The sequence below is a fragment of the Pteronotus mesoamericanus genome, unplaced genomic scaffold, assembly GCF_021234165.1.
Source record: "Pteronotus mesoamericanus isolate MK-2021 breed Mesoamerican mustached bat unplaced genomic scaffold, CSHL_Meso_final contig_438, whole genome shotgun sequence".
Classification (NCBI taxonomy): Eukaryota; Metazoa; Chordata; class Mammalia; order Chiroptera; family Mormoopidae; genus Pteronotus; species Pteronotus mesoamericanus.
Window position 1 is genome coordinate 350785 of NW_026555165.1, and position 27057 is coordinate 377841.

General features: G+C 48.6%; 1 protein-coding gene across 2 annotated transcripts in view; it reads right to left on the reverse strand.

Moving 5' to 3' along the window:
- The window catches only part of NTRK3 (neurotrophic receptor tyrosine kinase 3), a 258426-nt gene that overhangs the window by 93387 nt on the left and 137982 nt on the right, over positions 1 to 27057 (reverse strand). For both annotated transcript variants that reach the window (XM_054577572.1, XM_054577573.1), the window contains exon 12: positions 26453 to 26641. In XM_054577572.1, coding sequence (XP_054433547.1) covers positions 26453 to 26641 — 189 coding nt within the window. The remainder of the gene's footprint in view (positions 1 to 26452; positions 26642 to 27057) is intronic.

Consider the following 27057-nt stretch of genomic DNA (forward strand, 5'->3'; position numbering starts at 1 on the left):
GTTTTCCTTCCTTTAAATCACATTAACTGTGAAGCAGGTACCTTACTGGACTACTTTTACTGATGAGAAAACTGAGGCACAGAGAGGTTAAGTGACCTTCCCAATGTTACAGTTATTTACTAGGAGACAAAGCTGAGATCTGAACCCAGGTGAGACGCCTCTAGCAGCCACACACCTAACTACGACATTACTCTGCCTCTCCAAGGGGCAAGAGGACCATGCAACAAATTCCAACCAGAGAACCACACATTGCTTAAGCCAATATAACATATGGAAGAATAAACACTTTCTCTATAAGGAAAAGACAAACCTCAAATTCTCAAGGGAGTAAATAGCCACAAGGGTGTGGGGGACCAACTGCTATGATATATTTGGATTTCTTTTACTTTCTTTCTTTTTACACTAAGATTCCACCCAATGGCTATTTTTAAAATGGAAGTCTCCATGGTAATTGAAGAGATGTACCATCATAAATGGGAAACTGGTAAAAGAGTCCCTTGGAAATCTTTACCCAGTCAAGAGCACAATCTCTTACCTCCGGGCCACACATCCATAAGCAAAGAAAAACAACAACGAGTATCTTTCTTCGCCTGTCTGGCTTTCTTGAGGTGTGCTGTCTGCCGTGCCCCTGGCCTGACTCCAGCTCTACCTTATCTGCGCTATCCTCCACCTGGTATGATGCCCTACATGCCTCCATCACACGCTCCTTCACTCCGACCTCCTCCCTCCATCCTCTAGGTATCTCCTGAGATCCTTGATCTCTCAGAGGGACTATACCAGAGTACTTCTGACTTTTAGATGATCCTAAGCTCTTCCAGGTACTATAATGCTAAAATAAAAAGCACAAAGGACACAGAGGATGATCCCAAGGGACTTCTTTGCATGTGCCTTGGACAAGAGGAAGGGGAACCGGCCAGCTACTGTGTTGGCTATTGTCATTTTTTTTATTTGACAATCTGAGGGAAAAGAGGTCAGTGCCCCCGACTAAACAGTCAGGTACTGCATGTTTTAAAAATTCTTGTGGTGCGCCAGGGTGCCACGGCACACCGGTTGAAGATCCCTGCTCTGAGGCCTAGAGTCTATCTGCCTAACATCACACGGTCTCATGGACTCCTTCACAGAGTCACTTCATGTTACCCTCTGGATGTCCTCTCCCACTGCAAACTGTGGGTGGGAAACTGCCCTTTATCTATAAAATCTTCAGACTCCACGACTAGAACAGGTCGCCTTAAGCCTTAGCTCTAGGTAATGCATCAACTCTGAATGAGCCTCTTTGGTATTCTCCAACTCCTGGAATACCTGACGTCTGCACATCCCACAACCACCCTCCAGACAAAGGACCAGAAGAAGACGCTAGTAGGCAATCTCCACCCGGGCCCTGGTGTCGCGGATCACAAGGACAAGACTGCACCTCAATCTCCGTAACACTCCATTTCCCTTCGCCTAAGATTTTCACCCTTGAACATATTAATAACCTATCAGAGACAGGGCAACAAACTTAAAAGAGGTCTTTCTTCAAATATCTACGTTGGTAAACTGAAGCCCAACCAGAGCACAACAGCTCTGCCTAGGAAGCACCTCTCTGGCCGGAACACGCTGGTGAGCCCTGGGGTGCACTGAGAGGCAGGCGGGGTACCGATTTACAGAGGAACCCTTTCTTCAAGGGCTTCTCATAGGTCTCACAATCTTCAGGACCCATAACATGCAGCATCTGTAGCTGTTTAAAAAAAAAAGCCCCTGACTTTAATAAAATAAAAATGCTCGTTAGCAAATCCAGAAGGCAGTGGGGTGGGTGAATAAACAAGAATACTTAAGTCATCCAGAAAATTTTTTTCCCACAGTCTCTTATAATTAATTGTTCTAGGCTTTTTCTCCTCCTTTTCTCCCAGTCCCACCGTAAGAGTGAACCTCGAGAAAGGGATTTAAATTACACAGAGACAAAACCTCTGCATCTATTCATCTTAAACGTCTAAGGTGTCTTTCATCGCAAAGTGCTTCTCAGTTGAGGGATGACAGCAGCTTTTCTCCGAGCGCCTGGTGCCATGCTCTGCCCCACCAGGAGCCTGCGGAAGGAGGGCTCATAGTGACCGACATGCACATCCACATCCACTTGGAGAGTCAAGGCCTCAGCAGAGAGGCAGCAGCCCTCCTCCACAGGTACCCCACGCACGTGGCTTCAGGTGGACAGAGAAGCCTCATGAAATAGCCAGATTCTGGGACTTGAAGAAGCAGTGAGCACCTCCTTGATTTGAAAAACATACCGGGGCACTGGTGGTTTTAACACTGAGATTTATGTCAAAACATGCATAGGCACAGATGCATGCACACATATGGAACATGCAGAGACACACAGCTGGACTTCTGTGTACGCGCACACACAGTCCTTGAGTCTCCACACCGTGGGTTCCAGAATACAGCACTGCCTCAGAAATGTGAAGATAACGCTGTAGGTAGTTCTCTCACTCCCTTCCCTCAAGTGCAGTAGAGTAACCGCGCCTAACACGAGACTTTGCACAGGTGAGAGAGACACGGGGAGACGGCCAACAAACACACGGAGTGCTTCACCTAGTGCCACCCGAGGAGCAACTGAGGGCTGTGCAAAAGTTCGGCATGAAAAGAGGGAGACACGGCCTCGGCTTCTGACGCAGGCAGGGGCCCCCGTGAGCCTTCCCTGTGCCGGGCGGTGCTCCGGCTATGAAGTGTGTGACAGCCTGTGTCACAGTCACAGTAAGGCTCTAACATGGGCATCTTATTATCCCCATTTCACAGACAAGGGATCACTCCCAAAAAGCTGAAGTGGTCATCCACGACTCACCCCTGGGAGCTGGTGGAACAGAACTAAAACCTGGGGCCAAAGCCCATGTCCCGCTCTCTACAGGCACTGACTGCTCGTGGCTCCAGGCAGAACAATGGGTGGGCCCCGGGCGGCTGGGCCCCGGGCGGCTGAGCCCCAGGCCGAAATAGGGCAGCTCTTCTCACAATTAGAACTGCCTGCAAATGGGACGGCCCTCCCTGAAAAGAGGGGCTTCTGGCCGCCAGAAGAGGGAACTAAGATTGGACAATCATGTGTAGGGACACAGGAGACCTATGCGCAAGAAGATTTCTCAATCCCAAGATTTCCTAACAAGAACTTTGTTGAGAAACAAGAGAAGACCTGCACTGAGGAACCCTACTTTATCTCCTGCCTTCAGCCTGTTGGCAGGTACGTGAAAAATTCTGCCATCAGAGATGTGAGCATTTGGACCGAGACAAGGAATGGCACAGGCACCTGGAGACCTGAGTTCTGCCTCCCAGCCACACACCCACCAGCTGTGTTTCTGGGGTGAGCCTCTTGACCTCTCTCTGCCTCAGTGACCCTGTGTGTAAAATGGGTGGATGAATGGGACACCTGAGGTCCCTCTGCCCTAAGACACTACATTTCAAAGAGTCACTGATCACCAGGCAAAGACCGCTTCACAACTGTAGCTCCCATCATCATGGGTGAAGACGATTTGCCAAGGAATTATCTACTGGGATAGCTTGGCCACATCTCTCTAGAGATGCAGAGGTACAAGGGAACAAAACTATTTTTATCCAATGGAAAAAAAAGACGTTCTTATTCAGAAATGTCCCCTGAAAAAAAAAATTAAGTTGAAAAAAGGGTAGAATCCAGAAGAAAAAGGACAGAATCCTGAGACTGAGAGGAAATATTCTTCCAGAATCTAAGGTTAGAAGACAGGTAGTTAGGGGAGAAGCTCCAGGTGCAGGACGTTGGGAGGGAAGTTTAAGTGAAAAAGGAAGCTAAGGCACATGGTTCTAATTCTACCAATGCCACCAAGTCACAGTGTCTCCTGGGACAAGTGCCTTCACTCAGAGCTCAAGTTTCCCCATCTGTAGAGCAACAAGACTGCACGAAGTTACTTGCTAAAACTGCTTGTCCACCTGAACCTGGGGAGAAGCTGGCCGGACTACACTCAGACCACTTACCAGGAGAGAGCTGTTTCTAAAAGCTCCCAGGTAATTCTAACGCAGCCGCCTGAGGGCACATCTCGGGGTCCCCACAACCAGGTGACCCTTCAGTGCTTCTATTTGGAATTTTCTGACCGCTGTGTCTGCTTTCCCATCCTCCTCCCTGCCTCCTAGCACTGGAGACTCTTGGTGGCAGCGAAGCTACAATGAGGAGGAAGCAGGGCTCGGCCCCAGTGATTCATCGTATTAAACAGATGCCACAACTGCTCTGATCCATGCTCCATTATTCATAAAGCCCTATCAGTTACTGAAATATTATCTTGACCACTACCGGGAAATGGAATAAATAAGATCCACCTCCGTGGGCATCGCCTCCCTTTGCAGGAAGATTCCATTTCCATTAGCAGCAGTTCAGATGTGCCAGGCTTCACAGACCAGCCCCCTCCTTGGGCCCAGAGAAGGAACAGAGGCTTAAGGAGAGGGAGATGGTCATATATTGCTAACAGATATTATTCCTAAAAGTACTTTAATAAACTTACCAAATAAGTTTTATTTTAAAAGATACACATTACATTTTTTTGTTCACTTAAGATCCAATAATACAACTCGCAAATGCAAAAGCAAAAGAAAGCAAAATGTATGTTTACCTTCAGTGCTGCTGGAATTAACACACGTGCGCACGCGCACACACACACACACACACAATTAAGAACTGAAGAACTAGAAATACCCTAGGAATCCAATAAGTCTAATTGTTTCATTTGTAGACACAACTCAGTGTGTCTAAATCACACACATATACCACGCCATGGGTTAATAGCAGTCACCTGTACCTATCTTGTCAACTTTCAGTGCAGAGTTCTTGCTACCGCACAACAGTGCCACCCATACATGGCCCAAGAAGGGCGAAAAAATTCCTCTTTTTAAACAAATGTTCTTCTTATTCTTTTTTGTTCCATAGTGTAAGGAAATATTCCTGTCCTCCAATATTAACTTCAAATGGTTTGGGATGAACAAGCATGGCACACAGACAATTAAAATGTAGCTTCTGCCACTTAGCTTATTCCCATCTCATTCAGAACTACCAACTCTCCCCAGAACACAACTCTACGCCTTTGCATAAGCTGTTCCCCGCCCACCCACCCCCACCCCCGCCATCCGCCCCGGTCAGCCTCTCAGCTCTTGCTGCCTAATTCCTACTCATTGGCTAGCATTCACCAACAGAGAAGTCGGTATCCAGCTTGCTTTAGAAAATCAAAATAGAAATGAATTTAGGACATTTTAGTGGGAACTAATTATTGTAGAATGTGGGTCCATTGATAAGTCTCTGGAAGACTTTCAAAATGCATACATTTCCCTTTTGAACAGGAACAGGTTAGATATATCTAATTCAGTACATTAAGGTGCATTTGCTGTATTTGCATGTTTTCTGAACCTTTGGAAATCGTCATTAAATTCCTGCCTCCTCAATCTGACAAGAGGTGAAGTTGCGGGTAGGGTCATAGTCACAGTTAACTCTGAGGAGATACACAGGCCTCAGTGGCATGTACATATGCCAGTCACTGCACAACATCCATGTCATGTGACACTGGCTTCTGTGTAGGAGCCATTTCCCACCTCACTGTACTCTGCGGAGGGGAAAGTGTGATTTATAAGTAACATCAAATCAAACCTGCAGGGCCAAAGACTCCAGCAGGACCCAGCAGGGCAAAGTGGTTCATGACACCTGAAATTCCTTCTTTAGTAGAATGGAAGCTGACTGTAATAATAATAATATATGTAGTAACAATAATAATAAAATAATATAGTACCAATAGCCCAATAGCTAAAATTTAGTGATTGCTTTCAAAATGCAGGTAGCTGTTACAAGCCCCTTTGCACACCATCCTCATTTAATACATGGAAAGCTCCAAAAAGGCAAGTCCTCCGTTATTCCTACTTTCTGATAGACAAAATGAGACTTAGATGACCCAGAGTCACGTCCAATGTTCAAGCCTACATGTCTTGGGCCATGAAGCATGAAGGAGAAAGCCCACACTGTTCTCTGCAGAATTCTATACATTCAGCTAGTTGACCCCCATCCTGTCATCTCTACATTACTCTCAAACCCACAAGACAATGAGCCCCTGGGGGGACTGGAACAAGCCAATGCAGCCGTTTGACAGGGCTGCTGAGATGTGGTGGGTTTGATATAAAGAAGCATTCACACAGATTACAATACAAACCTTTACACTTGCAACCTTACTATTCCCCAGTAACAGGCAAAGCCAGCAGCCCTACCCCCAGCCTGACAGCTCCCCGCCCCTTGCTCACACCCCATCTATCACTCTCACAACACCCTGACCCCAAGCTTAGGCAAAGTTCTCCATTTGGCGGGGCCCGGGACAGCATACATGTCACAGGTGGGATGAGCAGAGGGATGAAGATGACACTCTCTTGTTTATATTGTTCTTAACCAAAAATCGTTTTAGCATATTCACCGCTTCATCAAAACTATATCAAAATGACCTATCTTTTCCTTATTGGAGTCCTTCGCACACAGTAAGTATCTAGAACTCAGTAGATGCTCAATAAACACTGAATAAACTTTTAAAAGATACTACCAATAACTCTATTGAAACTCACCTTAACTTCAAATATTTTAGATCAGGGCTGGGCTGGGGGGGAACAACCACAATGTCTAGTTCAGTGCCCTCATCCTTTGGTATCAGATCACCTGGAGGGCTTGTAAAAACACAAATCGCCAAGCACGACCCCCAGAGCTCCAGACTCAGGAGGCGGGGAGGCTCAATAATTTGCATTTCTAACAAGATGATGCTGATGCCAGTGTCTGGGGGACCACATATTGAGAACCCCGTCTTCTGAAATTCCACTGCCAACTACAGAATGCTTGGTCGTTTGAAAACCACCACCACCATCCTCCTTTGGGTCCGAGTTTAAACCAGATAACGGAACGTGAGGAATGAAAACACTGTGTCTTGCCTGCCACAGGCTCTGCGCACCGTGGGCCATCCGCCAGCGTTGGTCGACAAAACGCCGAGAGATTAGAAGTCACACACTTGGTGATGTAACTACCAGCTTTCCACAGAAACACTGAAACGGAGAAGAACCCCGGCGTGCTGTTTGTCAACTGTAAATCACGTGAAGTCACTTAGAAGCTGAGGAGTAGAAACCGGGCCCCTTTGAGAACGGATGCATTAAGGAACATGAAAGCTGCGCGCGTATCAAACAGACACCCGACCTCAAGTTCGCTTGCTTTTTAATACCATTAGGAGCTCAGACGCTCTTCAAAAAGATCTACCGCGCGGCGCGACATTGCAGTTCACGTGCGGGGACCCCTGCAGCAGCGCCTGACTTCAAGAAGCTCCTGAACATATTGAGATAATAACACTGTATCCCGCCAGGAATGGAGTGGGGCAGCGTGGCAGTGTCCCTTGAAAGTTTACCAAAATAACAAAGAATCACTTCAAAGGGAAACAGTGGTATCTGAGGTTCTTAAAATTTGTGGAAGTGTTAGAACAAACCGTACTTGATAAGAACGCCTTCTGGGTTCAACTGCAGAATTCCCCAAAGACACTAAAACCAATTTCTGTAGCAATTACGGCACCTGAGTCAGACAGCTCACTTTTGTCAGACATTCCTTATTAAATGGCCCAGACAAAATCAACTTCTTGAGGGGAAATGAAAAGATTGCATTTCCACTTGTCGGTTCAGCAGTGAGAAGCACCAGGAGATGGTAGCCACTGGGCCGAGTCCCACTTCTGGCTCCACGTGACTCTGTGGCTTTATGCCACTGAAAGCTGTGTCTGGCCCTCAGTTCCCCGCGAAGTAGAAGGAAGAGACCGGCTTTAATGGCTCTCTTCGGGCTTATTAAGATTAAAAAATGAGGTCCAAGATGGCGGCGCGGGAGGGCGCTGCGCTCGCCCCTGCCGAGAGCAACCCCAAACACACACGAAAATAGGCAGCAATTACTCCTAAGAGACGACGGGGCCCTGAGTAGGAACCGGCTTCTGACAGTGAACGAGGGAAAGAGCCCGCGCGGAGAAGCCCGTGAGGCCGCGGGAACGGAGGGACCGCTCCGCACTCAGTGGGGCAGTGGGACCCCTCCACCCGGGGCTGCGGCCTACCTGCTAGATGGTCGCAGCTACACGGCCTGGAGCCTTCGGCCTCGGACAAAGGGAACAAGCAGGAGCAACAAGGCGTCACCACAACCACGGGCTTCCCACACAGGAGACAAAGGCGGCGCCCCCTCTCAGGCCCTTGCCCAGGGCGCCGAGAGCGCATGCTCGGCTCCACGCGGCTTCCCACAACCCCCCGGAACAGAGAGCCGCACGGAGGTCGCTTCTACACGGATCACTTTCGGTGCAACACATGAGAGAGAGAAACGGCACGGAGAAGACTGGAGAGCCGTGGCACCTCTCCAGGCACTGCGAGGGCCATCGGGCTGGAGGAGCCCATGCTAGGGTGGAAGGGCTCATTGGGGGCTTTGGCTGTCTGGCAAGATCACCACAGTGTTTTCCCTGCCACACCGCCTGTAGCCCTTGACTTCAGAACACGGGGAGCAAGCAGGAACACCAGGGCATCACCCAAGCCGCTGGCCTCACTGCCAGAGCTGCTCCTCTCAGCAAGCAAGTGCCCAGGGTGCCATAAACGCACCACTGCTTCCAGTTGGCTTCCCAACGGCACAGAGGTCACTTCTACATGGACCTCCTTCACTGCAACAAACCAGAGAGAGAGGGAGGGGAGGAGGGGAGAGAGAGAGAGAGCGACAGAGACTGCATGGAGAAGACAAGAGAGCAGAGGGAGACTCGGGGGATTGTGGGAACTCTCTGGGGTCTGTCCCCCTCCCCACAGGATGGGCAGGGGCTCTATCCAGGTGCTCTGGCCTCCCTGCAAAGTCGGTGCAGTGTGTTTCCGGATACATTGCAGGAGCCCATTACAGCCCGACAAACAGAGCAAGCAGGACCAACAGGGCATTACTACACTCACTCAGCCTCCCCAGTGGGAGTTGCTCCTGCTCAGTGGACCGATGCCCGGGATACCCTTTGCAGCGCCTCGGCTCCTACCTGCCTGTCAAAACCACCCGCATACACACCAAAGAGTCAATCCAAGAAGAGGATAGAACAATCGTAAATAACTATATACCCAACATATGAGCACCTAAAAATATAAAGCAATTATAAATGGACATAAAGGGAGAAATCCACAGCAATACAATAGTAGGGGATTTAAATACACCATTTACATCAAGGATAGATTATCCAGACAGAAGATTAATAAGGAAATAATGGCCTTAAATGGCACATTAGATAAGATCGACTTAATAGTCATTTTTAGAACATTTCACCCAAAAACTGCAAAATACACATTTTCTTCAAGTGCACATGGAACAGTCTCCAGGACAGATATCATATTAGGCCTCAACAAGCCTCAATAAATTCAAGAAGATTTAAGATTACATTCAGCATCTTTTCTAACCACAATGGCATAAAATTAGAAATCAGCTAGTGGAGGAAGAAAACTGGGGAAAAAAAGCCCACAAATATGTGAAGACTAAACAACAAGCTACTAAACAACTAATGGATCAAAAAGGAAATCAAATGATCAAAAACTATCCTAAAACAAGTGAAAATGAAAACACAACGTTTCAAAATTTATGGGATGCAGCAGAAGCAGTTTCAAGCGGGAAGTTATAGGTATACAGTCTCACCTCAAAAAATAAGAACAATCTCAAATAAACAACCTAACTGTACACCTAAAGGATCTAGAAAAAGAACAAATAAAACCCAAAGTAAACAGAAGGAATTAGTTAGTACCAGAACAGAAATAAACAAAATAGAAATTTAAAGAAATAATAGAAAAGAGTAATAAAACTAAGAGCTGGTTCTTTGACAAGATAAATAGATAAATCTTTAGCCAAACTCATCAGGAAAAAAAGGTAGCACAAATGAATAAAATCATAAATGAAAGAGACATTATAACTGACACCACAGAAATACAAAAAATCATTAAAGAATACTATGAACAATTATATACCAAAAAGATTGACAATATAAAAACAAATTTCTAGAAGCATATAACCTTCCAAGACTGAACCACTAAGAAACAGTAAATCTAAATAGATCAATTACTAGCAATGAAACTGAAGCAGTAATCACCAAAAAAGCAACCAGGTCAGCCTGCTTTATTTGTGAAACAAGAAAATAAAGGCTTGCTTCTATTTAAAAAAAAAACAAAAAAAAACTCTCAACAAATAAAAGTCCAAGACCAGATGGCTTCACAGATGAATTCTACCAAATAGTCAAAGAAGAATTAATACCTATCCTTAAACTATTTCAAATATTAAAGAGAAAGGATTGCTTCCGAACTCATTTTACAAAGCAAGCAGTACCCTGATACCAAAACCAGATAAGGACATTATAAAAAAGAAAATTACTGGCCAATATCCTAGATGGACATAGATGCAAAAAATCCACAACAAACTATTAGCAAATTGGATTCAGCAATACATTTAACATATTATAAACTATAAGCAAATGGGATTCATCCCAGAAAGCAGGAATAATTCACCATCTCTAAATCAATCAATATGATACACTGCATTAACAAAATAAAGGATAAAAACCATATGATCATCTCAATAGATGCAGAAAAAGCACTGGACAAATTCACCATCCTTTTATGATTAAAAAAATCTTAACAAAGTGGGTATAGAAGAAACATATGTCAACAAAATAAAGGCTATACATGACAAAACCACAGCTAACGTCGTACTGAGTGGTGAAAAGCTGACAGCCTTTCTTCTAAGATCAGGAATAAGACAAGGATGACCACTTTCACCACTTCTATTCAACACGGTATTGGAATTCCTAGCCACAACAATCAGAAAAAAAAACAACAAAGAAATAAAAGGCATCCAAACTGGAAAAAAAGAAGTAAAACTCTCATTATTTGCAGGTGGCATGATACTCTACATAGAAAACCCTAAATGTTCCACATATACACACACACAAACAAACCTATTAGAATAAACAACTTCAGTGAAGTTGTAGGATACATAATCAATATACAGAAATTTGTTGCATTACCACGCAGCGGTAATAAATGACTAGAAGTAGAAATTAAGAAAACAATCCCATTCATAACTGCATCAAAAGTATAAAATGCCTAGGAATAAACTTAACTAAAAAGGAGAAAGACCTGTACTCTGAAAACTGTAAGACACTAAAGAAAGAAATTAAACAAGATATTAATAAATGAGAGCATATATTTTGGTATGGGTTGGAAGGATTAATATTGTTAAAATGTCCTTATTACCTAAAATAATATACAGGTTGACTGCAGTCCCTATCAAAATACCAAAGGTATTCTCAGAATTAGAAGTAATCCTGAAATTAACATGAAACCACAAGAGATCTTGAATAGCCAAAGAAATCTTGAGAAAGAACGAAGTGGGAGATATCACGGTCCCTGATATCAAGGCTACAATAATTGAAACAGCATGGTACTGGCATAAAAACAGATATATAAACCCATGGAACAGAATAGAGAGCCCAGAAATAAATCCCCACTTACATGGTCAATTAATTTATGATAAAGGAGGCAAGGATATACAATGGAGTAAAAACAGTCTCTTCAATGACTGGTATTGGCAGAACTGGACAGATCCACGCAAAAAAATGAAACTGGATAACTATCTTACACCATATACAAAAGCAAACTCAAAATGGATTAAAGACCTAAATGTTAGACCTGAAACCATTAAAACTCCTAGAAGAAAACATAGAGAGTAAACTCTTTGATATCACTCTTAGCAGTATCTTCTTGGATATATCTCCTCAAGTAAGGGAAACAAAAGAAAAAATAAACAAGTGGTATTACATCAAACTAAAAAGTTTTTGCACAGTGAAAGAGACCATCAATAAAATGAAAAGACAACATACTGAATGGGAGAAGATATTTGCAAATAATACATCCAATAAAGGGTTAATATCCAAACTCTATGAAGAGGTCACACAACTTCACACACATACAGACCAAAACAAAAAATAAAGAAAAACAAAAGAAACTAAAAATGGGCAGAGGACTTGAACAGATATTTTTCCCAAGAGGATTTACAAATGGCTAACAGATACATGAAAAGATGCTCAGCATCCCTAATCAGAACAACGCAAGTCAAAACTACAATGAGATATCATTTCACACCTGCCAGAATGATTGTCATCAAAAAGTCAACAAATAACATCTTGGTGAGGATGTGGAAAAAAGGGAACCCTCATACACTGTTGGTGGGATTGCAAATTGGTGCAGCCACTAGTGAAAACAGAGATTCCTCAAAAAATTAAGAATAGAACTGCCATATGATCCAGCAATTCTACTTCTGGATGTTTATCCAAAGAAAACAAGCGCACGAATTTGAAAAGATACATGCAGCCCTATGTTTATTGCAGTATTACTAGTAATAGCCAAGATATGGAAGCAACCTAGATGTCCATCAACAGACGACTTGATAAAGAACTGGTACATATAGATAATGGAATATTATTCAGCAGTAGAAAAGAACAAAATCTCGCACCTTGCAACAACATGGTCAGACCTATAGGGTATTATGCCAAGTGAAATAAATCAGACAGAGAAAAACCCCATATTCTCTCATGTGAAATCTAAAAAAAAAACCAAACAAAATAAGTGAATAACTAAGATAGAAACAGACCCATAGATATAGAGTACAAGCTGGTGTTTGCCAAAGGGGAGGAGGTGAGCGGATGGGAATAAAAAAATAATTTTTAAAATGAAAAATAAAAAATTAAATTGCTGGTGAAATTTTTTAAATTGATTTTAGAGAGAGAAGGGGGAAGGGAGAGAGAGAAAGAGCGAGAGAGAAACACTGATTCATTGTTCCATTTATCTATGCATTCATTGGTTGCTTCTTGTATGTGCCCTGATTAGGGAATGAACCCACAGCCTTGCCATATCATTATGACGCTCTAACCAACTGAGCTACCCAGCCAGGGAGCTGATGAAATTTTTTTTTAAAGACTTAAAAAAATTCAATGCTCTATGAGAAAGTTTAGTGAAAGAGAATTTAGGAACAGGAAAGGAAAAAAATTGCTTTTAGCCAAGTCCTATTGCTGGAATAATTCTGGCTCCAAGATTTGAAGGCAAAAATAAAAGCGAGGATCATATTGCAATTGGCTGGTTATACAACCAAGGCCGGCAGGACTTGATCTTGGGCTGCCACTTTTCACCATGGCAAAAATAGAGGCTCTCTCCGGCACTCCAGCAACAAATGCTCTGGGACCCTGCGTTGCAACTCTCTCCTGACAAGGGAGCAGCTTCTTCACAGAAACATGGTCTCTGGTTCCTCTTCTTACCAATTGCAGAGACTTTCCTATTTCTTTCTTTCACAAGCAAAAGGCATTGGCCTCTCTATGTTTAGAAGTGTGCACAAAAAAATCAAGACATAAATTCATATGTGGAAGGACAGGAATGCTAGTCTCAAAAGCCAGGCAAACTTCCATTTTTATAAGCCTATGAAGACAATAAAAATAAATCAGGAGTCAAAACCTGCTGGCAGCAATCGCTCAATCTCTCTCATTTTCTAGGCGATGGTCCCTGTGCTAAAAGGTTTCACAGCGACTGCTTCAGCTTGCTCCGTTCCGGGACAGGGGTCTTTCTCTGTCTGCCTGGAAATGTCCCTACATTCAGAGAGAACCATCTATTTTGTGTCTACCTTTTTTATTACAACGTTGATGGCTTCTTCACTTTTCAAGTTATTGCCTACTTCTGAGAAACGGATACCAATGACAAGCGTGGTAAACGAAGACTGGAGCCATTTAAATGCAAGTTCTATGAAAAAAGTTCATAATTATTGTTTCAATAACTTCTACTATGTAATACCTCAATAGGACCTTCTCCCTCCTCCCCAGGGCCTGTTCTCCAGTCACCTGCGGCCTCCATCTTGGCCTCCAAAGCCCCCTTTCTACTCCCAGCTACTGCTGCTGTGGTCCTTCCCTTCTGCCTCTGTCCGTCTAACTATCTAACTCCTCTGTCGCTTTGTGGCTCAAACACTGCGTCCTCTGCTCCCCTCATGTGAACAACCACGGCCCTCAAAGCACACCAGGCCCTTTGGTTACAGGGTCGCTGTGCCTTAGACCTGAGTCTTGGGGGACAGCTGCGGTCTTTCTCCCCAGCCGGAGGACGGACCCCCTCAGGCAGGGTCACGCCACTCTGCTCCTTTCTCAGCCCCAAAGCACTGACTCTGAAACATGGCAACTGCTCCATGAGTATGAGCTCTGTGCAAAAATCCATCTTTTGTCCTCGTTTTACCTGGGCACTGTGTTTACTCTGGAGCTGGCACCGTGATAGAGAGTGTGTGTTGTGGCTGAGTGACTGCCAGCTCTACTATGGCACCAAGGTGAGTACCATGAGCCACGCATAGGTAGCCACTAAAAATTGCTGTATACTTTTTAATGAAATGAAGGCCTATGAATGCCTGTTAAGTGACAAATTCAGAAGATAAAGCCAAATAGAGTATGATCTTAATTTTGCGTGTCTGCGCGTGTGTTGGTATACGCAGGTCTGCGTGGGTTTCCTGTCCGAATGTGTATCTAGGCAAAGAAAGAAGCCCGGAAGGCCGTGCACCGAGTATTCACAGCAATTATCGGTGGGTGTGGTATGTGGGGTAACTCCTATTTTCTTCTTTGTACTTTTCTGGATTTTTCCCAAAATAGTAGTACACTCATAGCAGTATATACTATGAGTGTATACTGCTTTGGAACGAGAGACAAAAGTAGGCTTTATTTTATTTCGTTTTATTTTTCTTAAGAGGCACAGAGAGGGAAACCAGAGTTGTGCATCAGACATCACCATCAACAAAAGACCAACTACTGAACATGTAATTTCTCCGGTGCCTGAGACTTCTCCCCACTGGTAGAGACACATGGGGAGAAGTCTCAGGCAGTTCTGGTTAAGAACCAGGAATTTAAGTTTTCATCACAACTGCTCCTAAGCATTCCATTACCCCTTCCTAGGACTTGGATCATGACAGTTGGAACTCTTTTGGGTCCCAATGATGAGACCAAGGGGAAGTAATGAGCTAACCTCCTGCTTCAGACCTGGGCCGACCCACAGCTCTGGCCCACGGCTTCTCCCGCTGGGCCCAGCAGGGCACGCCGGCTCCCAGGGGCCTCTCAGTCAATGCTTCTCACCATTTACATTGCAATGATGTAAAATGACGGATACTTTTAATACAAGAGACCTGTCATTTATTTATTAGCTGGGGACAGGCGCTGCAGCGGAGAAGGATGCATTATAAATCAACTCCTATCTCAGCCATTAAAAATTAATATAGTTCATAATGGAGAACGTCAGTAATTTCTTTATTAGAGCAGAGTGTAATTTTTTTTCTTTTCTTCCATGTTTTGTTTTTACTTCCTCCCTTCCCTCAGAATATTGTTTTTTCTAATAATTGGCTGGGCATAAATTACCCCAGGGAAGGGTATAGGGAAATACAGCCTTGAAGACAGGGGTGGAAATGCAGGAAGAAAACAGAAGCTCTGGAAAAAGACTGCTGACCAATTCCCCCTCGGAAACGCCATCTTACTGTACCTCCCATTTTTGCCTCAGGGAGGCTCATTTATAACATCCTTCCTTTGTTTCTGACCCGCCCTGCACCAAAACATGGAAGGCATTCGAGATCCCTGGCAGAGGGAGAGGAATATACATGGTGAAATAATTTTAGGTGTTGGAAGTCTCTGTGTGTCACCTCCTGATGGCTGCTTCCTCGCAGAGGGACCTTCACTTTCCACTGTCTCCAAATTAACTTGACATTCACCAATGGAAACATGGGCATCAGAAGCCCAGCCGCAGACCAGGAGCCCCTCCCTCACACGGCTCCCTCTTCGGCTGGGATTCAAGGATCCAGCAGAGCAGACGGACGCCTGAACATGCCAACAGGCTTTAAGCTCCATGGAGGCTTCCCTTTGGTTCTGCCCCTGAGTGGGTGCTCCAGGAAAAGAAAAAGCTTGGAATTACGAGAGCAGCTTCTGCACTCCCTGACTTCAGAGGAAGTAAAAGGGAGACTCCAGACCCCGCTGTGTCTCCGTCCACATTAGCAATACCGAGGGGTTCACAGTGGCTGGGTCAATCAAGATGACCCCTGCCAAGGGGTGTGTATGCAGGGGAAGGGGACCTTTCCAGAGCTGCCCACACCCCCTTCTGCAAAGCTGTCATGGCTCCAGGGGTTGGTAGGACGGACGGCGTAACCCCACTCCAGGCCACTGGCGCTGATGTCTTTGTCAAACCAGCCACGATTCAGTTGACGCTCCTCACAAGTCCCCAAGCACATATTTAAAATCTATTTTCAGAATTACATTTAGCATAATTCAACCAATCAACGGGCCATTAAAAGTTTAGTCCCAACACTCTTCATTACCAGTGGCGTGAGGGCCGCCTAACTCAGCAGAATCCAATGCGAAGAGTTGCTACATCACCAGCAATTCTAGGTCTGGGAATCAAAGCTGATGCTGTGCCTAGTGAGAGGCCCAGCTGGCCACCATCTGGGTGACAACTCGAGCTCCACAGCCACCAGGGAAGGGATAAAAGGAGGCTTGGCCAAAACAGAGGCCAGCTTGGCTCCAAAGGCTTATGTCCTCCTTCTTCACCTCCAGTGCCATCACTATTGGGACCCCGTCTGCAAGTCCTGCCCCCCGGCCTCTGAGCCTCACAGTGACCTCGTGCGGTGGGAGTGCGGAGGTGGCTGCGTTCACGGGAGCCATGAAAGTGCTAGAAAGGGGCTGCTTTCTGCTGGCTCAATGGGGGTATCATGGCTCACCCATGCTTACACCTGCCTGGAAGTCTCCAAAACCAGCCTCAGCATCCCAGAGGTAGGGGTGCGGGTGAAGCAGCGAGCTAACAGTGAGAGAGGCAGCCCAGCCTCAGGGAGAGGCACGTTCCCGAACCCCTGAGTGCCAATCCTGGCTCCACCAATGACCAGCAAGAGACCTCGGACAAGTACTGTAACTCCCCTGAGTCTCGGCTTCCTCATCTGTAAAGGGGACCATGACACCTGCAACTCCAGGAGGATGTGACGTAGAGAGAACGCCCGAACAAGGGGAGGAGAGGGTGGTGGGCTCTGCTATCACACAGTTCTGTCATTTGTGAGCTGTGAGACTACAACAGTGGCTTTACGTCCCCCGTGACTCAGTTTCCTTCATCTACGAAATGGGAACATCATGGCACCGACCTCATACAGCCTTGGTCAGGTCAAACAATTTATTTCATTTAAACTGTATTTAATGCCCAACAGTAAACACTAAGCCACGTAAGTATTACTATTCTTATTAAGTATTAGTAGTGTTATTCTGACATCCTTAAGGTTCAGAAGCTGGCCCTTTGTAGGCGTTCCTTCAGGGCTGTTCCTCTCTTCCTCACTTTCCGCCCCACCCTGCCACACAGGCCTGCCCGCACCTACTCTCCAGGAGCTCTGCTCCCCAAGGGCCGCTCAACCGCTCCCAGAGTGCACACAGCTGTCTCCACCGAGACAGTCAGATCCAGCTAAGCCACGCGAAGAAATGTCTCTTTGCTTGTTCGTGTTAAGTATAGCCTTGAAAATTAGCAGGACAATTTACCAGGCAGAACAGCAAGGACAAAACCACAAATTACCAGCTTGCTCTCTCTAGGAGGAGAAAAACGAGGAGTAAAGTTTACACGGGATCGGTGCTCTCAGCTTCCTCCTACCACCCATGCCCCACTTATTCCTAGAAGAGCGGGAGGCCGAGCGGCTGGGTGAGCGTGCGTGTTCCCCTTGGAAAGGAACTGGGGTGACGGGCACTATCCTTTCTTACAGCGATCTCCCCTTTTTTCCTTGCTAACACACCTTGATTCTCTGGAGGATTCACTCCTCTCCAGGCAGAAGTGAGTTCCATCCCAAGCCCAGGGGACAATCTGGATGAGCCTAAGGTGCTTGTGCCACTTTCTTTACGGGTGGCTGCTTTAGGAATAAACACGTCATAATTCTGGCCAATGGGGCAGGAGGGAAAGGCTGCGGGGGGTTTTGGGGAAAGGTTTCCCAATTTCAATCAACCCACAAGAAGAGACAACTCTGTGCAGACCTTGGTCCAAGCATTTGGCTGCAATGCCTGGAGCTGGTGCAACCATTTTGAAACCATGAGGGGAGCCACCCTGGTGGTCAAGTGAAACACAGAGAGTCAGAGGCAAGAGAACCACAGAAGAGCAGAACCAGAGTCCTCATGTACTTCACCAGAAGCCTTCCCTAGTGGTTCTTAGAGTCCACCACTTTGAATTGAAAGGATCCTAACTGATATGATCAGTTTCCAGAACATGATATGTATAAATGTGAACACAAATATGGGCACAAATATGAAAAGGCTCATGTATCTGTACATTTGTGTCTGAAGGTCCCTCTTTTTGCTGAAAAAGAACGAAGGGGCTAAGTACTCATGTGAGAACAAGCAAAAAGGAAGTCACTCGAGCAGATGGGCATTTAAACCCTAACGACACAGGGTACCATATGGGCACAGACACACGAGTAGCTCAGCGTGAGGCACTTGGCAGATATACAGGGGAGCAGGGGAGCCTGTAGTCACTGCAGTTCCAACAAAATAATGCTTGCTGACAAGGGGGAGGGTAAAACAAAGAGTCAACAACCAACGAGGATCCCACCATGACTCTCTCTGCCAACCCCTGGTTGAGCCCACAGCTTTTCAGTCTCATTAACCCAAAAGGAAATTGGCCTGAGCCCTCTGCTCGTCAACATCCATCATCTCCTGACAACCAACATACTACAGTCACAGCTCCTAGGAGCATCTCTGTGGCTTTGGATCTGGGTGACAAAATGCTCTCTCCTAGAGCTGGGAGGAAGAAGTTGTTGGAAGGATTCTTGTCTTTTCAGAAATAACTTCAAGCTTTGAAAACCTCTATTTTGGACACATCAAGTTTCTCCCCAACAGCACATTTGAATCAGGAGTTGTACCAGTAGCTGCAAGAATAGCGCTGTCCGGGCAAAGCTGGCTATGTACATGCCACTTACACGAGTTGACAGAGCCCTTTCAAGTTCTCAAGCCACTTCCTCTCAAAAAAAAAGAAAAAAAATCCAGCTGAAGTGGTCCCATTTTCTCATCTCAAGTTCGAAGAGGGTGGCTGCCTTGCCCACAGTCATGAAGTCACTGGGCTGGCAGGCTGGGACCAGGGCCTCGGACCGCCCACACCCACTTCACCTTCTTTTCTAACCGAAGTTTCAGCTCCCTCTCTGCTGGCCAGACCCATTCTGCCCATTCTATTCCTTCATGAAAAAGGGAGGTGCTTTGACCTCCCACACAATGGTATGGAACCAGTGGCCTGGGAGGCAGCAGCCTGCATCTTGACTGGTGCATTCCTCCTTGGAAGAGGTCCCTGAGGTTCCAGTCTTAAGTGGCAGATCTGCCTGGAGACGAAGAACGCAGCGAAAATCTGCCGGTGACCAGCAACCGCAGACCTGGGGCTTCGGAAGTGCTAGAGGCACCTGTAAGAGCTCCTAGGCAGCGAACAATAGGCAAACCCCCTGATCCATCTGCGTGAAGGGTGCTTAGTGCTCTGCCAGAAATCAAGAGGCATGTCACTGTCCCAACTTTTGGCATTCCCATGGAAAAAGCAGCCACTTTCTGTCCCTCCCGGAGGCTTGGGGAGAAATGTGGCAACGCACGTGCCAAATGAGTTCAGGCCCGTCTGGGTGCTCTGTCAGAGGGTAAGGTCTGCTGGGGTGGCAACAACCAGAGCCCTGACCCCAGTGCAGCCCGAATGCGGCCCCCTGAGCAGCTGCATCCACAGAGACACTAACAGGTACGCCTCGAAAGCCAGGCTCTGGGGCTCTGCAAGCCTGGGGACTGCTGCAGACTCAAGTCCCCTCTTGCAAATGTGCAATGGCCTTTATTATCGAAGACTCTCAGAATCCCACAGGAAAAAACTGACTCAATCCAGTTTTTCCCAAATTTATTTGGCCATGGAACATTATTTTTGAGACATGCCTATTTGCAACCCTCAGAGAACCATTTAGGAAAGCCTGAGTTAAAGCCCTTGGGGAGAGGATGGAAGAACAGCTGAACTCTGGGCTCCTTGACTCAGAGGTGGGTGGACCGGGGATTTTAATAGTTACTGACCATGAAGTGTGCAGCACAAAGGGAAGGAGGGCCTTCCAGCCTCTCCGGCACATCTCCCATCAGGAATGTGACTCTCAGGCTCATTCCTGGGAGACGGAAACGAGGACTGCGTTCTCCTGGAAAAGGGCTTCCGCAAGGACCATGAGAACAGGGACCAACCCTAGCAATAGCCCCGTGCTGCTTCCAAGGATGACGGGTGTCTTTTTTTTCTCTTTTCCTTCCTTTTAGCCTCTGGCCATAAAATAGGAATTTGTCTCCTTGGAGACATGGGGGGGACCCTCGCCTTTTCCCTCACCCTGTGTTCTTGGCCCCACCCTGCGAGGAGTGGGTGGTTCATCTGAAGGGTGAGAGGGGCAAAGCCTGCATCCACCACCGTGTGTCTCTGCAGGGCAGGGCTAATGCCAACAAGAGGGACCCCTCTGCATGTGTGACCTTCCAGGGCACCCCTAAGCTTCCGGACTCGTAAAGGATGAGGCAGACCATGACCCTTTAGGCCACTCCTGTCCATGCTTCCCAAGTTCACGACTTGGTAGAGGCATCAAGGAGCCCATTTTGGCTTTGAGTCCATGCGATCTTCTCCAGGCTAGCAACAAAGCCCAACTTTTGATTCCTATTGGAGCCCTGGGTGTATTTATCAGCTGGTTCACAAGTATCACCCATAAAATACAGACTGGAAGCCTGGATGCAGCTGAAGGGGAAGACAGTGAAGGTATCTCCGGGAAATCTTGAGCCGAAGCGCATCTCTGGAGGGGAGGCCCAAACGTGCCGCGACGACAGGCAGTCCTTGTGCTCCCAGGGCTCCGGGCGGGAAACAGCAGAGCCGCTCCGCACCTCACTCCAGCGGTCAGGTACCACTTTCCTGGATCCGCATCCCACCACGGAACGACATTATTTCAGGCTGGCGGGGGTCTCAGCCTTTTTCACCTCCTCCACCATGAAGCATGTGTTTATCCCCAAAGAACTTCTTTTTAAACCAATTACTGAGTATTTACAGTGAGCATAATTAGACCTCATTACCTAATTAGCATGACTGCGTGCAGCTACCAACTCTGAGCGTGTGGTTGTGGCAGGAAGCACAGAGCAGGTGAGGTCACAATACCCAATGGGAAGGCAGGTCGTCTTGGCTCAGGAAGACGGACAGGAGGCAGTCAGTCCCTTTGGACTAGCTGGTTACAGCTCCAAAGTGCATGCGCAAAATGTGTAGTGTTTTCAGATAATTTGGAGGAAATGGCATCATTTAATTTTTTTTTTCTTCCTGGAATAGGGAAAAATGACAAAATGCCATGCCTGGATTGTGCCTAGGTCCGGGGGATTGGGAGTCAGCACCAGCAGAAATTAACATCTAGGGGCTGAGACCCTTGGGATGAGCTCAAGCATATGGGCCCAGGACTTAAAGGCATGGTTCCCAAGACATCCTCTGCTGGCGTCATCGGCTGTCTCTAGGTAGAAAGGAAACTGTTAATGTGCCTAAGTAATCCTTTCCTCCTTGGGCTCGCCAAATCTAGCATCACAGGATTCTCAGGGGTCTGCTACTATTCTAATTGGATCTAAAAATAGGACTGAAGAAAAACCCAAGGGGAACAATCCTAATTCATGTTCATTAACACACTGCATGAAAGACTGCCCGGCAAGCCGGGCCTGGAAATATCCAACCGGCGAGAAAGGCTACGGCAAAATACCACTGTTGCCTTCACCAAGATTTGGCCCACAGTTCCCCAGATGGGGACCCGTCAAGGTCAAGCAGCAGAACGAGGCGGGGGCGGCAGGTGCACCTGCGTCGCCTGCCCCCATCAGCCCCGTGCTCTCCGTGTCACATGCAGCCCGGCCCACCTCCTGAGCCGGCCACACGGAGCACACGCCGCCCCTCTTCGGCTGCATGCCCTCTCAGAGGAGGGGCTCCCGGCCCAGCCCCGTCCCCAGGCCCCCTTCCTTCCGTCAGGCAGGTCCATCAGGACTTTGCAGGAGGAAAACACAGGCGGGTTTATCCTGTAGCAGCAGCCGCAGGGGCCCCGTCTCCCCGACGAAGGAGCCCATTTTCTGTATTTCATCTGCGAGTCCATTATGCCGCACTAAGTGGTGGGAAATCAGCACCCATCACTACCCCAAGCTCGGCAGGGTTTGCTGGCTGGAAGACGACAGAAATCCCTATCATATGCTCTACCGGGCCGACGCGCTGTTACTACTGCGTTGTGCACAAAGGCTCCGCGCTCGCACCGCGCTGGGAAACTGGCCCTGGCAGCAGCTCTTCCAAGAAAGGCGAGCTCCACGGCCAAGGGCCCAGAAGGGCAGGAGACCAGCCACTTGCTCCCTTCTGAAGGAGTCACGGGCTCTGGCTAATGGGACACGATCCCCAGACTGAGCAGCTCCAGCTCTGGCGACCTCTGTGGAAGTCCTTGCCCGTGAGCTGGTGCACGTACCTGCCCTGGGGAGCATGAGGGAAACCAGGCCCTCCAGACGGCTGCAACACCGCCACAGAGGGGCAGGGCAGGGTGGGTCTGCCACTCCGTCCCAGGGCCCACACCAGAGCGCCTGGCACTTCGTAAGCACTCGATGGCGGGGTGCTGACTGACTGAGAAATGAAGGAAAAAGGGAGTTGGAGGGAACCCATACAGGCGGGTACTGGCCGCTTCGTGAAAGCGAGGGCCTGTGAGGAAGGTACCGAGGCAGAGCCCCCAGGTCAGCTGGGGAGGACGAGGGGCAGATCGAGGGAGGCGGCGTGCAGAGGCAACCGCCAGGAGGGGCTGAGGCTGAACGCACGCCTGTGGTCTGGAGCACAGAGACTCATGGGGAAGACAATGGCGTGGGAGGCCCGGAAGGCCAGGGCCAGCTTGGAAATGAGTCGTGGGGAAAGAGGAGGCCTCAGGGACCCCAAAAGAGCTGCCTGAAAGGATGAGGGCCAATGGGGGCTTGGGTCGGCACCATGAGGAGCAGGGGGATGAGCTGTGAGGGCACAAGCAGACTGGTCAGTTAATCAAGGGGCCAGTTTTGTGGTGAACAGGGCAAAGGGCCTCTTACCCAAGACAAGCTGGAAATGAGGGGCACTCACTGTTAGTCTGTGTGAATGTCCAGTAAGAATGAGGCAGCCAGCAGTTGCTGGTACAGTTTACAGCAGAAGAGAAGGTTTACACAAACACACATGTGAATGTACACGTGTGTGTGCACCACACCCTCCAAAAAGCATGGTAAGGCGACAGGCGTGCCCTGACAAGGGCCAGGAGACCCCGGACAGGAGCTGATCGGCGGAGACCAGCCGCACGTGAAATCTGAAGAGCCTGACGCAGTCCGGCCCCTTAGGAAGACGGTTTGGAGGTTTCTTACAATGCCAAACAAACTCATACCATGAACTCGTGATTGTGCACCTATTCATGCACATGAGTTGAAAATGTGCCCATGCAAAACCTGCATGTAAATGTTTGTAGCGGCTTTATTCATAGTTGCCCATCATAGGAAGCAATGAGGGTGGCTGGTATGGGTCGAGTTGTGCCCCCACACAAAAGACTGTGTTGCTATGCTAACACCCAGTACCTCAGAGCATGACCCGATCTGGAAATAGGGACACTGCAGATACAAGCAGTTTCATCAAGCTGAGGTCCTATGGGTGTAGGGTGGGTCCCCATCCAAGCTGGGTGAGATTTTTAAAAACTGAAAAATGCCAGCCCCATGCTTGGTCCAGAGGAGACCGTCAGTGCAAACGGAGTGCCTTCCCCACTGCTGGTGACACCTCTAGAGGTGCAGGCTGGGGGGTGAAGACAGGCACCGCCTCACACACAAGTAGCTGGTATCGCCTCGGAGGGTTTGACCATCTAAAGCCGTCTCACGGATTCCCTCCCACAAGGTATTGCTTGTTCCCCTGTCCCTTCAAGTCTTGTCCCTGAGCCTGCTTCCCCTCGTCTCCACGACCCGGCCTTCACACAGCAGCCCTGTCAGACTCTTGGAAAGGACGCTTTGAACCACATACCGGAAGACCTGCAGGGCAGAGGCTTTTCTTCCCCGCAATTTTTTCAGGCAAAAACTCCTTGCCTGGGGCTGGGTGCGGGTGCTGCCGTGAAAGACACTCGGCTCCCGCAGCTCTCCCCGGGGCTGCCCCTGACCCACGGCCCAGAGGGAGCCTGCAGACTCCTTCCCCACATGCCAGCTTCACTCCGCCTGGCAGCTGTGCCGACAGCCGGGTCCCAGGGGCCCACACGAGCACAGACAGGGCCCAGGGCCCGTGGCGTTCACCGAAGGACATGCAGCCCCCTCACTTCTCCCAGAGGAGCCTGCATGTGCGAATTCGTCTGCTCGCCAAAAGTTACATGTAACCCCTAAACCAGTACGGGTGGCACCTTACGGCCGTTCACAAACAGGCCAGGGGTGGTAGAAAACCTGAGTAGCCTGGCATGCGTGTTCCCAGCTGAGACTGGGCAAGCCTTCTTATGTTGGCTTTCACACAGAAAACAAGTGTCCTTCCTGTGGTCCACTTAATGCCACTTTTTTTTTTTTTGTATTTGTGTTTTTTGTGAGTGATTTTGCAGCATGGCCTAACCCCAAGCATAGTGCTGAAGTGCTGGCTAATGTCCCTAGGAGCAAGGAGCTGCCATGCCTTGAGGAGAAAATGGGCGTGTTCGGCAAGACATGTGTGTTACCTGAGCTTCGTTCGTGCACCAGTCGGTGCTGTTGACCCTGAGTGCAACATTACTGAATCCACAATACCTGTTACACACGACGTCTTTAAACAGAGGCATGCTTAAAACAGGCCATCTATTTACTGACCAGCTGATCAAAACGTTGTGACCAGAGGCTGGCAGGAACCTGACCCTGTACTTCCTCAGGAGCAATGGCTCTGTGTCCCCTAATTCAGTGTTCACGGTGACTTTACAGAACATAACTATTGCGAATAATGAGAATCAATGGTAAACTCAACACAGCAATGCATAAGCCTCTGGTCAGATAATGAACATCACTCTAGAAAACTGAGCTACATCCATGGAGGCCAGGCTTGACCTTTGCTACAGTAACAGACCGCTCTCCTCCGGGCCCTGCCCAGTCGGTCCAGGGCGAGCCTGATCCGAGGCCAGAGCTTCAGCCAGCGCAGAACCATTCTCTGCGCTGTGTCCCCACCCTGTACCTAAAACCCGGGGTCCTCCTCCTATTCAACGCCGGCAGAGGGATCCGACAGACCCTGACCCAGACTCTGGAGGTCACTGCTGGGAACCAATTGACGACCTTACTCAGACTCAAGCCCAGCCCCTCCCCTGCTCTCGGTAATCCTCTCACTCAAGTCAGAGCCAGGAAAGCGGAAGCAGAGGTCGATGGGGACAAGGGCCCGCTCTGCTGTAAGATGGACCGTGGGCACAGCGACAGGTCTGCGAGTGGCAAAGAGTGCGGCCTAAGCACAGAGAACTCAGCTGGTGAGAGCAAGACCGGAGATCCTCCTACCTAGGCCGGCCCCTGGACCAGCAAGAGATGGAGAAAGCCCACTGGCAGAAGCCTGGGGCAGAGAAGGAACACACAGCCCGCCTAGAACCTCAGTTTTCCTGTCCTATAATAAGGCCTTAACCTAGGCCATCTCTCTGTCCCTTCCGGCTCTAAGGCCTCTGTGCCCCCTTCCGAAGCAGCCAACATTTGGGGTGGGGGCAGGGCAGGGCAGGAGAGTGGGAGGGCAGGGGCGTGCACTGCGGTTGTTGGGCCTCGACTGAGCCTGGGGACACAGCAAGGGGAACACTGCTGGCGGGAGGGCCAAGCCCCAGAGTCCCTGAGAGCCGAGAGGGCTCAGCAGAACTCAGCAGGAATACAGAGAGGGACTGGAGCCAACAGAAGCGGGGAGAGGAGGGTGCATCTGCTCACGGAGCCCTGTGACCTGAGTGAGACGCCTGCGGGGGAGGGCGGGCCCTGGCGCTGCGGTCGCCAGCGAAATCTCAGCAAGGGCGCCCTCCGGGACACTGGAGGGGCAGCTACAGAGACGCTTCCACCCAAACGGGGCTGGCCGCCCGTCATTCCCTTCCCCTCTCATGGAGGCTTGGGGGCAGGGTCTGGAAACCTTGGGGGCTGCTGACTGGACAGAGTTGGGCTGTACTTCCTAAACACACAGGCCAGGTCTACAGAGGGACCAGCCGGGTGTGCGCCCTGCCTTGGCGGGGGCGCCTCTGCGAGGGGTGGGCTCCCACCTCCAGGCCGCCCCCGGGACACTGCCCCAGCGGGCCTCCTGCCCAGGCTACTCTTCCAGCTTGGAGACAAAGAGGGAGGGACTCTTAGAGAGCAGGAGGAGAGCAGGTGGTAGGTCACCCCAGAAGGTTCCAGAACCCCAGCTACAGGGCCTATCGCCACCCCCCCCCCCAGAAGGGACAACATTCTACTCTAGTACTCACATGTGTCCGGGTTGTGGCAGTTGTGGCCCTGGCGGAAGTACTGGGGGTTCTCGATGACCGGGATGCGGGTCATGCCGATGACCACGGTGTCGGGCCCGGCATCCAGCGACGACGGCGTGGTGATGCCATGGTTGATGTGGTGCAGCGGGCTGGCTGAGTCCTCCTCGCCGCTGATGACAGCCACAGGGCCTACACACAGCAAGAGAGACACAGGAGCCTGGTGACGCCACGTCCGCCAGCACCCGCTCTTTCCCCACCAGCTTTCCCACGGGAGCAAGATCCATAGGGAGCACATCCCCGAATGCCTGGGTTCGGAATTCCGAGACCCAAACTTGACTCTTTTGGGAGAAAAAAAAATATACCACATCACACCATAAAAACAAAAGAGGGAACCAAAAGGACTACGAGATAAATTATTTTCACATTCCCCAAATCCAAATTAGTTCAAAATACGAAAAGTTTTAAGTAAGTTTCTCTGCTTCTATAGAACTTAAAATTTTAAACAACAACAACAACAAAAAGACCTGGCCGGACTTTGCACACTGTCCCTTTTCCCGTCAGGACTTTAAGAACTGCCGATGCTGGGCCCCTCCCCAAAAGTTCTG